The following is a 12,147-nucleotide window of genomic DNA, read 5'->3' as shown; positions in this document are numbered from 1 at the left end:
TACAGCCGGCGCGCTTCGCTGATCCGAAGCCAGGAGCCAGGTGCTTTCTCCCAAGTGCAGGGCCCAAGCACTTGGGCCATCCTCCACTGCCTTTGAAATATTGTGTTTATTTATTTGAATGTCAGAGTAGAAAACAGAAAGGAAGAGTGAGAGATCTTGCATCTGCTAGTTCATCTCCAATAAACTAGGAGCCTGGAACTCCCTCTGGGCCTCCCACATGTGTCGCAGAAACCCAAGCACTTAGACCATCATCATCTGCTGCCTCCTAAGCACATCAGCAGGAATCTGGATCAGAAGTATGGAGTAATCAAGACACAAAATGGCACTCTGAGATGGGAGGCAGGCATTCCAGGTGGCAGCTTCATCCACAACACAACACACCCCAAAACACTTGCAGTTTAAACAGGGACAACAGCAACTGCCTCTACAATAGTTTCACAGCTTTACCAGCTTCAGTCTTCCCTTTTGTGAGAAATCACAGCATATTATCAACATGTATTTTCCTTCAGCAGGCTTTACCTTTGTGCCTCCTCTACTCAGAACACTCACGGGTCACCAAGGCAAAGACGAACTGACGCCAGGCCAAGGCCAAGGCACCTCTGCAAACTCACGTCTCCATATTCCAGGGCAGAATGCCTCACTTTAGGCAAGACGCTCACCTTGCTGTCTCTTGGTAAGGTGTATTTACCCTCTAACCCTCTGAGTAACAGAACAGCTTACCTTTTTCTCTTACTTTTGAGTGGAGAACTTTCAAAAGAAGTAGGATAGAGATGAGAACAGCCTTATTCCAAACCAGCAAAGATGAAAACAAAAGCTCTCCACAGGCCCTGTGTTCAACAAGCAGCTGGGAATATCTGTTATATCACCAGGCAGAGGGGCTCAGCACACAGGCCAGTGAGACATCACAGCTCAGGTCAAAGCTCTAATCTGGAATCTCCGGTTCATCAGCTACTACCTATGTGATCTTTGTCTTCAATTGCTTTATCATTTCATTTTGCTACTACACATTACCGCAAACAAAAGAACTGCTTATCTTTGCATTATCAACTGCAATGGCTCTCAACTCCCAACAGCAAAATCATCTGTGATTTTGAAGTTTCCCAAATATACACAAGTGAAGGATGCCAGCAAAGTTTAAAAACTACTGTACTTAACACTGTGTAAGAATTTTAAGTACAGCAGTACTTCCAGTCCAGTTCTTTGCTATGGCCTGGGAAAGCAGTGGAAGATGGCCCAACTCCTGGGGACTCTGCACCGACGTGGGAGACCTGGAAGAAGCTACTGGCTCCTGGCTTCAGATCAGCCCAGCTCCCATTTGGGGAGTGAACCAGCAGATGGAAGATATCTATCTCTCTCTCTCTCTCTCTCTCTGACTCTACATTACTCCGTAACTCTGTTTTTCAAATAAATAAGTAAATCATTTAAAAAAAAAAAAGAATAAAGGAATATACAACAAATTCAATTTCAAAATGTGTAGAAGAAATCTAGAAAAACTTACCAAGTTAAATGGTGAAGCCCACCCTATTTATCCAGGAAAAAAGAAAACTACATATAGACAAGTACCAGTTTACTTGACAATGTAAGGATAGGGATGATGGCACAGTGTGTTAAACCGCTGTCTGTAATGATGGTATTTCTTATAGGAGCAGTGGCTCAAGTCCCAGCTGCTCTGCTTCCAATCCAGCTCCCTACCAACCCACCCAGGAAAGCAGCAGCAGATGGCTCAAGTACTTGGGCCCCTGTCAACCACATGGAAAACTTAGGTGAATTCCTGGATCCCGGCTTCGGCCTGGCCTAGCCCCCACCACTATGACCCACTGGGGGAGTGAACCAGTGGGTGGAAGATCTCTGTCTCTTCCCCTCCCTCACTCTTTCAAATAAATTAAATAAAAATTTAAAAAAAAACAACAACGCAGAACAATGTTTAATCTGAAGATGACATGAAAAGCCCAAACAGCTAGTAAGAAATTCAGAATCATACTCACTTGCTTTCTTCATCCAAAAGATGCAGCAGTCCTGTTGGTTTTTTGCTAATGAGATTGATACAACAGCTATTATCAATATAATCTATATTATGCCAGCTGATTCCTTCCATTCTATATTCCTCCTAGGAAAACCAAATAATAAAATAATTTATTCATCTTGCAGAAAATATTAAGTATGCAATAACAAGGATTTTTAAAAGCTTTTATCAGACTTTAAAGAATGATCTAAGCTTTTTTAAAAAATATTTTTCACATATTTATTTAAGAGAGAGGGTGCGACAGAATGACACTGACCAACACAGAGCAAGCTTCCATCTGCTGGTCCACTCCCCAAATGCCTGCAACACCCTGGACTTGGTAGCCAGTAGCCTGGAACTCAATACCAATATCCCATGCAGGTAAAAGGAACTTAACTCTTGAGTCATAACTGCTGCCTCTCAGGGTCTGCATTATCAGGAAGCTAAAGTAAGGCGCCAGAGCCTGGGACTGAACCATGGCACTGTGAAGAGGAACAGAGGTACAGGGCAGGTAACGACTTGGGCCATCTTCCACTACTATCCCAGGCCAGAGCAGAGAGCTGGATCACAAGTGGAGTAGCCGGGACTTGAACCAACGTCCATATGGGGTGTCTGCACTGAAGGTAGCAGCTTTACCCGCTGTGCCACAGTGCCAGCCCTGGAGAGGTACATGCTCAGTGTTTTCCTTTTAATAATGATTTCACCAATAAGAAATCGTTATAGAAAAGCCATCTTTAAACAGTTAAAAGGGGTTGGCATTGTGCTTCAATGTCGCTCCCCCATTCGCGGAGGAACGACACTGGACCCTGCGCTGTTCTTTCTGTCCAGCCCTTCCCGGTTTGCTGCCGTTCCCCTACTTGCGGAGGAACGACGCCGGCCAGGGTTAGCTGCCAGCCCCCGGCCTCCGCAGAGGGGCAGCACCCCCCACCGCTTTCCCCGCTTTCGCGGAGGAGCGGCACACCGCCGGCCGGCTCTCAGGGGCTGCTCAGGGGCTGCTCCCAGATGTTCCTGGTGCATGTTGTCTCTCTCTTCCTTTATAGCCCTCTTCCACCAATCCATGCTCTGCTGCCCACACGCCGAGCACGCTGCTCTCCTCCAATCAGGAGCAGGATCAGCTCCTGCCACTTGTTAGTCAAATTGGCGAGGCAGCTGCGTAGAAGTTGTTTGCTCTCTCTCAGCGCCATATTGTGGGAGATCAGATGCATAGAATTAGTCCTAGTTCCAGTAATTTAGTCTAGTCTCAGTTGCTCCCCACAGTTCAACAGGTGAAGTCATCCCTTATCTGAATCATCCCCTATCTGAGGGCTGCTGTGAGTCCTGGCTGCTCTGTTCTAATCCACCTTTCTACGAATACGCTTGGTGAGGCAGCAGAAGACCAGGTATATATACCCTTAGCACATCTGGGTAACAATCTTATCCTGGGCCTTAAAGTGTGTTCAGAATTATTTGGTTTTTTCTATTGCACATAAAGTGTTCAGGCAGATTGAAATTCTCTTCTTTCAACACTGGTCAAATTCAGCAGTGGAGTGTCTTGGCTTGCAATGTTCCTTACTGAAAGATTTGTATTTACATGAACTATTTCTTTAATAATTATAGAATCAGATTTTTTCTTTCTTCTGTTAGTCCTGGCAAGTTCTTTTTTTCTTTCCATATCATTTGATAAGCCTGCTAATATGTCTAGGAAAGTAGCAGAAGATGGCTCAAGTGGTAGGGACCCTGCCACCCACGTGGGAGGCACGAATGGAATTCCTAACTCCTAGTTTGGGCCAGGACCAACCCAGGCCATTTTGGCCTCTGGGGAGTAAACCAGAAGATGAAAGATTTCTATCTTTCTCTGTCACTCTTTCAAATAAGCAAGTCAATCTTTAAAAAAGAATTCCACTATGGGAACAAATATATACTGCTGCTTTTATTTTTACTGAATTTTGCTTTATGTATTTTGAGTCTATGTTATCAGATATTTATAGATTTGGGAATATACATTTCCTATTGAACTGATCCTTCTAGCATTATGAGATAATATTTTTATCTCTAGTAATGCTTAAAGTGTGATATTAAAACAGCTACAAATACTCACTTATGGTTACATTTAACCAAATCTTTTTTTTTTAAAGATTTATTCATTTATTTGAGAGGCAGAGTTATAGACAGAGAGAGGGAGAGACCAAGAGAAAGATCTTCCATCCACTGGTTCACTCCCCAAATAGCTGCAACAGCTGGGGCTGGGCCAGTCTGTAGCCAGGAGCTTCCTCCAGGTCTCCCATGTGTGTGCAGGGGCCCAAGCAGTTGGATCATCTTCCGCTGCTTTCTCAGGTGCATTAGCAAGGAGCCAGATTGGAAGTGGAGCAGCCAAGTCATGAAGCGGCGGGCATATGGGATGCCAGCACTGCAGGCAGCTGGTTAACCTGCTACACAACCAGACTGGCCCCTCAATCTCTTCTGACTTAACTTTCTTCCTGAGCACCACACGTCTCTCAGCAGCAGCAGCCGTTTACTTCTGTATTATATCCAGTCTGGCAAACCCCAGGTTCTAGTTGGAGCAACTCATTTACAATGTTTGATTTGGGGGATTTTCTTGTGCATTTGAGAAAGAGGAAGGGAAGGAAAGAAACAATAAGAAAATGCTCTCAGGCAGGTGCTGTGGTATTGTAGGCTAAGCCTCCATTTGCAGCGCCGGCATCCCATATGGGCGCCGGGCATGTCCTGGCTGTTCCTCTTGCAATCCAGCTCTCTGCTATGGCCTAGGAAAGCAGTAGAAAATGGCCCAAGTGCTTGGGCCCCGGCACCCATCTGGGAGCCCCAGAGGAAACTCCAGCCATTGCAGCTGCAGCCATTTGGGGAGTGAATTAACAGATGGAAGACATTTCTCTCCTCTCCCTCTCTATCTTTACATCTCAAAGAAATAACATCTTTAAGAAATGCACTCATCCTCAAGGCAGGGATGGGCCAGGCCAGAGCTAGGAGTCCAGAACTCCTGGTCTCCCATATGGATGGCCAGAACTCAAATACCTGAGTCATCATTCCTGCCCCCAAAGTCTGCAACGGCAGGCAGCTGGGGTCAGGATCCAGGACCCAGGACTAGAACCAGGTACTCCAATGCGGATGAAGGCACCTCAGACCACCACAGGAAACACTCAACCTGATCCATTTATTTCTAATGCAATCATTGATATTTAAGGGATTAAATCAACCATCTATTTGCTACTTACCCTTTCTCAGCTTTCATTTTCTTCTGTCAGTTATTTCTATTTTACTTATACCCTATATTAATTTCAAAAGTTTTACATTCTTATACTACTTTGTGGATATCCTAGATACCATCACATATATCCCTGATTAATTATTAATTATATTATTAACAGCAATGTCTAACAAATAGTTTATAACTTAATTCATGTAAAGATCTTAGACTACATGAAGTTCCATTTACTCCCTGCCTAACTTATATGCTATTGTTTTTATGTAGTTTAGTTCTACCTAAACAATACACTATAAAAGTTATTTTCTCCCTTTGATTTAGTTCAGAGTCACTTAGATTCGCCCCTTCTTTGTAATTTTCATCACTCTTCATTCCTTCCTACATTCTGAGCTAGAATCAGGGATGTATTAGCTACTGACTAACAACAAGTTTTAGTTTAAAGGACAATAGCCCCTCATCTTCGGTCTTGCATTGCAGAAGTCATTTTAGCACCAGGATGAAGTCTTCTTCCAGTGGACATTGAATTTTCTCTAGGCAGTCGGTGCTAAGAACGCTAGAAATCCTATACTACTGGGGCTGGCACAGTGGCACAGGAGGTAAATCCGCCACCTCCGACGCCAGCATCCCATACCGGGCACCCACTCGAGCTCCAGCTGCTCCACTTCCAATCCAGCTTCCTGCTAACTTGCCTGGGAAAGCAGCAGAGCATTGCCCAAGCCCTTGCACCCCTGCACTCATGTGAGAGACTTGGAAGAAGCTCCTGGCTCCTGGCTTCTGACCACCTTAGCTCTGGCAGTTGAGGTCATTATTCTATCTCTGTGTCTCTTTCTCTCTCTGACTCTGCCTTTCAAATAAAGCAATAAACCAAGATATATATATATATATATATATATATATAGAGAGAGAGAGAGAGAGAGAGAGAGAGAGAGAGAAATTCTACACTACTTTAACCTGACGAGGGTTGAATGACGCACACTGGAAACATCCTTGCGATGCCTGTCCACTTGCAGTTTGCCCTTCCTCCTAACATGTAACCTTTTCAGAGTCTCAGCCTAAAGCCTACAGGAGAAGCCAGGAGCCTCTTCCTCCCTGGGGAGTCTGGAGAAAATCCTGCTCATGTCCTCAGCCCCTCAAGCCTATTTCTTTTAAAAGCAGCAATCCCCTGCCCACAGAGAGAAACACCTCTAGGAACAGAACAGCCCCCAAATGATGGGCCTAGTGAGCCGCGGCGCCGGCCCTTCCATGAACTTTTTAAAAGTGTCCTCTAACAGAAAGGCAAAGAAGGCTGGCGCAGCAGCTTACTTGACTAATCCTCCACCTGCGGCGCTGGCACCCCGGGGTTCTAGTCCCAGTTGCTCCTCTTCCAGGCCAGCTCTCTGCTGTGGCCCGGGAAGGCAGTGGAGTGGCCCAGGTGCTTGAGCCCTGTATCCGCATGGGAGACCAGGAGGAAGCACCTGGCTCCTGACTTTGGATCGGCGCAGCACACTGGCCGCAGCACACCAGCCTTGGCGGCCATCTGGGGGGGGGGGGGGTGTGAACCAATGTTAAAAGCAAGACCTTTCACTCTGTCTCTCTCTCTCTCCCTCTAACTCTGCCTGTCAAAAAAAAAAAAAAAAAAAAGAGAGAATGGCCAAGAAGTCAAGAAGTAAACGGTCTTTAAGCTTCCCTTAAATTACATCAAAGACACCCCACTGTACTGTGGTGTACCCGCCACCTGCTACACCAGCATCCCATATGGGCATCACTTCATGTCCTGGCTGCTCTATGGAGAGAGAGAGATCTTCCATCCCCTGGTTCACTCCCCAGTTGGCCGCAAGGCTGGAGCTGGAGCTGCGCCAATCCAAAGTCAGGAGCAAGGAGCCTCCTCCAGGTCTCCTGCAGGGGTATAGGGACCCAAGGACATGGGCCTTCTTCTACTGCTTTCACAGGCCACAGCACACGGTCGTATAGGAATCGAAGCAGCTGGGACTTGCGAACCAGCATCCATAGGGGATGCCAGCACTGCAGGCAGCGGCCTTACCCACTACGCCACAGCGCCAGCCCCAACTGGCTGCTCCCCTTCTAATCCAGCTCCCTGCTAATGCCTAGGAAACACAGAGGAAGCGGCCCAAGTGCTAGGACCCCAGCTTCCCACAAGGGAGACCCTGAAGAAGCTCCAGCCTCCTGCACTCAGCCTGGCTACTGCTGCCACCTGGGGAGTAAACCAGCAGGTGGATGATCTCTCTTGCTATCTCTTTTTCTCTTTCTCTTTCCCTTTCTCTCTCTCATCATAAGTTTGCCTTTCAATAAATATATAATCTTCAAGAAAAAAAAAGGTATACCCCACAGATCAGAAAACACGAGAATACTGAGATTTGAGTTAGAAAAAGATGGTATAATTTAGAATCTGAATCTTCTGATCCATAATCACATCAGACAGTCTAAAATTATGACATTCAAGGTCGCAAGCAAACCAAGACTGCCCACCCCAAGTAGTTACAAGCACATTCTTCAATGACCTATGAAGCTCTTTTCCATACAGCATGATTACAGCCTAGGCATTTCTTAGGGGTCTTTTATGTCTCACCTGGACTTCTAGAAAAGTTAAGAATAACTTCAGTTTATAATGAAAGAACAGCTTTCTCACTCTAAAAGCAGTCAACCTGTCTTCTGCTTCATGATACATGGGGCAGCTGCTGCTTTACTTCATAAAACACAGAATGCAGTCAACAACATGAACTCCCCCCATTCTCCAACACCTGTACCTATCTGCAAAGGAGAAGAGATAATAATTTAACATGGCATAAAAAGCCAAAGCCATAAAAACATGGCTTAAACATGACTTAAAAAGCCATGGACAGATGGCCAACACTGTGGCACAGTGGCTTAAAGCCCTGGCCTGAAGCTCCGGAATCCCAAATGGATGCTGGTCCTAGTCCCGGCTGCTCCTCTTCCAATCCAGCGCTCTGCTATGGCCTGGGAAAGCAGTAGAAGATGATGGCCCAAGTCCTTGAGCCCCTGCACCCACATGGGAAGACCTGGAGGAAACTCCTGGCTTCTAGCTTCGGATGGGAGCACCTCCAGCTGTTGCAGCCAATTGGGGAGTGAACCAGCAGATGGAAGACCTCTCTCTCTCTCTCTCTCTCTGCCTCTCCTCTCTCTGTGTGTAACACTGACTTTCAAATAAACAAATAAATCTTTAAAAAAAAAAAAAAAAGCCATGGACAGGATCAACAGACTTAGGTACCGTGTCCAGCTCAGCTTCTGGTTAAAAGCAAGAGTTACGGAACCTAAGTCTTAAATTTTTTAAACTGGCATTAGGCACCATCTGTAAAACTAGATAAAAACAGCACCTACTTGATAAATAGTTAATACTATAACAAAGGTTATTAACTTTCAGCAGTTACAGTGTAGCAACCAGCTAAAATGTTGTGTCTAGAACTTCAGCATTCATCAGAGCAGCCAGTACTAATTCAACTCTACTTCTGTGAACAACCGTGAACCTTTAAGCCACAGACAGTCCTGAAAGCTAAGACAGAGCAAGAGCCCCAGAACCCAGCATTTGACGATACAAAGTGCTCATTTTCCCCTCTTTATAGCCTTGCTAGCTGTTGTGCACTTTCGGGTCATTTTCCATTCTTCACCATTGCCCTTGGATTGAGCTGATGAACCCTGCCACTGCCGAGCTGATGAACCCTGCCACTGCCTATGTCCTCACATACAAAATGAAATTCTACCCCAAACAGTTACTGATTTCAAAGCTAGTTTGAAGTAAAAGCCTACATTTTGTTCAACTTCACCTTTATTCTAATAATTAGCGTGGAATCTTTTTGTTTAAACTGTGAACTGTGAGATTCTCACAAGAACTAAGTGGTTACCCATCTTAGTAGCTCCAACCTTTCTGCTTCTTTGTATCCACACGCTGCGGACTTCAGATTCTATTAATTAGCTATTCAGTCCCATCACAGAACTGAGACAAATGCAATCAAAGCAGCATACTTAGCATTACAGTTCCAAAGGCCACAGAAGCAATTAAAACAGTTAACACCAACAAATCCCCCCAAAACATCCATGCCATCGTTTCATTCCAAGGAGAACTTAAACAAGCACTTATTAGCAAATCTGTGTACTACCAAAGAACACTGCAGAGCATGGCTTAAAAACTCTGCCCTGATCTGCTATTTGCTTACAATGACATAACAAACATCATATCTACTAAAATACAAGACTGAAAACGCAGACTATGACTTTGACACAAAAGTGTGTGTGTGTACTGAGGCGAGGCAGGCATGCACAGGTACTCACTTGCTCCAATTTGAAGATGTGCTGATTAAAGTAGTGTTGTAAACGTTCATTAGCAAAATTAATACAGAACTGTTCAAAGCTATTATTTTCATAATCTTCAAATCCAAAAATATCAAGAACACCAATGGACAAAGTCTATAAAACAAGACAAAATTTTGGTTTAAAAATTACACCCAGATTTATTTAATACCTAATATCCAAAATATAATTAAGTTAAGAAAATGCACAATTTTTTACAGATTTATTTATTTACTTGAAAGGCAGAGAGGGAGAGACAGGAAAGAGATCTTCCATCCACTGGTTCCCTCCCCAAATGGCCACAACAGCCAGGGCTGCGCCAGGCTGAAACCAAGAGCCAGGAACTGCATCCTGGTTTCCATTGTAAGGACAGGGGTACAAGCACTTCAGCCATCTCTGCTGCCCTCCCAGGAGAGTTAGCAGGGAGCTGGCTAGGAAGTGGAATGCCTGTGTTACAAGCTAGGGCTCAAAACACTGCACCACAACACTTACCACCAAAACGCTCATTGCTACAGCCGTGGAGAGGGGATTATTTTGGGCCCCATTCAACCATTAGGTATCACAAATAAAAAGAATTTCAGCTCTCTTTTATTATAGAAATGTGCAAAGCAGGGCTGGTGGTCCATTGTCTTCAATTCAGGAATCCCTAGGCTCTGAGACAGCAAGGAAATAACATGCTTTGGGGTAGCCTGAGGCCACTTAAGTTAAAGATCAGAAGAGCTGGGTTATTCCTGTCTATGCCAAGAGTACTGTGGGATATCTCCTATTCTGACTTTAACATCCCAATAAATAGAATTCTGCTTTAGGACCCAGACTAAAAAGGGTATTTAGTCATTCTGAGCTAGGCTACAAACGAGATACCTGAACATGCAGTTTGTTAGTTTAAAATGCTTTAATCAGGGCCAGCGCTGTGGCCTAGTGCCTCAAGTCACCACCTGCAAGCTCCAGCACCCCATATGGGTGCCAGTTCGAACCCCAGATGCTCTGCTTCCGAGCCAGCGTGCCCTGATGTGCCTGGGGAATCAGCAGCAGGTGGCCCACATGCTTCAGCCCGAGCACCCACATGGGAGAGCCAAAAGAGCTCCCGGCTTCAGCCTGGCCCAGCCCCAGTTGTTGCAGCCATTCGGGGAGTGAACTAGCATATGGAAGAGCTCTTTATCTCTGTCTCTCCCTCTCTCTAACTCTGCCTTTCAAATAAATAAAATAAATGTTTAAATAAATAATATGTTTTAATTTTACTCTGAAAGAAATACGAGATTTAAAATGTTGGATAGCAGAAATGAAAGGAAGGAAGGAGAAGGGAGGAAGGGAAGGAAGTATTATTGGAATCATAGCTAGGAAATCTGTTCTTTGTGTATTAATAAATTTAAAAAGCAATTTAAAAACTTTAAAAAGTTGACTGTGTCTAAAAGGGATATATACTATTTAAAGAGAAAAAAAGCAGTCCCTTCCTCTTCCTTAAAGTCTGCTCCCAAAGCAAACAATACTCAAATCTTTTCACCTTTTTTTTTTTTAATTTATTTATTTACTTGAGAGGCAGAGTTAGAGAGAGAGAGAGAGACAGAGAGGTCTTTCATTCACTGGTTCACTCCCCAGATGGCTGCCAACGGCTGGAGCTGACCCAATCCAAAGCCGGGAGCCAGGAGCCCCTTCCGGGTGCAGGGGCCTGTGGACGTGGGCCATCTTCTACTGCTTTCCCAGGCCACGCCAGAGAGCCGGATCAGAAGAGAAGCAGCCGGGACATGAACCAGCGCCCATATGGGATGCCATATGCCATAGGCCTGGCTGCTCTTTTGGTCTTTTGATAGAATACAGATCAACTTTATTCTTCTATTTCTTCCTATGTTACTTCTAGGAATTTTCTTTCTAACACCTTACTATAGATGAAGGGAAACCTGATCTAATACCTACATATACACACTCTTCTTACCACACTACACCATCTCTGAAATGCACACTGGCACAATGAATGATAGTTTCTTCCTAAGTCTGTACTAAGATGATTTGCATGATAAGCCCTGTTGACTGAGTCTAAGTCTTTAAGAAGACAGGAAAATACTACAAGTCCATGTGAGGGGAGGGGCTGACCTGCCAAACGGGAAGCCTGTATCCCCAGTCGGAGTACCCTGGATCCAAGTCCCAGCTCTGCTCCCAATTCCAGCTTCCCGCTAGTGCATACACAGAGGGACAGCAGTGTGATGGGTTCTGGGTCCCTGTCACCTATATGGGCAATTGGGACTGAATTCCCAGTTCCTAGGTTTCTGGACGTTTAGGAAGTGAACCAGCAGATAGGAGATCTCCGTCTGTCTGTCTGGTGTTTGTCTCTCTGCTTCTCAAATAAAAGAAACAGTTAAAAAAAGTTTTTTAAGATTAAGTCAATTTGATAAGTTACCATCTTGAATATTTAAATTTAAATAATATAACACATAATAAATTATAATTTGTTTGATCACTGAGCGATTACTTAAAACATGAAAAATTAATATAAGATCAATTTATGACAAGAATGAATAACAAATCTGACATTTTAATTAGCCTCAAGAGACCAAATGTTCCATAAAGTCTGGTGAGAAGGTAAAACTGTATTAACAGTAGTAATGCTATGGGGCCAGCATTGTGTCATAGCAGGTAAAGATGCCACCTG

At 44.5% G+C, this 12,147-nt stretch overlaps 1 protein-coding gene across 36 annotated transcripts in view; it reads right to left on the bottom strand.

Annotated features, from left to right (window-relative positions):
* Positions 1-12,147, bottom strand: part of MYO9A (myosin IXA) — a 281,572-nt gene that overhangs the window by 161,897 nt on the left and 107,528 nt on the right. For all 36 annotated transcript variants that reach the window (XR_016218484.1, XR_016218481.1, XR_016218482.1 and 33 more), the window contains 2 exons: positions 9,486-9,620; positions 1,986-2,107 (listed from right to left, as the gene is read on the bottom strand). Coding sequence is in view for 31 of the 36 variants with exons in the window: in XM_089310956.1 (XP_089167082.1) it covers positions 1,986-2,107; positions 9,486-9,620 (257 nt within the window). In the remaining 5 variants the exon portion in view is untranslated. The remainder of the gene's footprint in view (positions 1-1,985; positions 2,108-9,485; positions 9,621-12,147) is intronic.

This window comes from Oryctolagus cuniculus, chromosome 12, assembly GCF_051225735.1.
Source record: "Oryctolagus cuniculus isolate XC-2025 breed Fujian yellow rabbit chromosome 12, ASM5122573v1, whole genome shotgun sequence".
In the NCBI taxonomy this organism is placed as follows: Eukaryota; Metazoa; Chordata; class Mammalia; order Lagomorpha; family Leporidae; genus Oryctolagus; species Oryctolagus cuniculus.
Note: the sequence above shows the minus strand (reverse complement) of the source record. Positions and strands in the feature narration are given on the sequence as shown.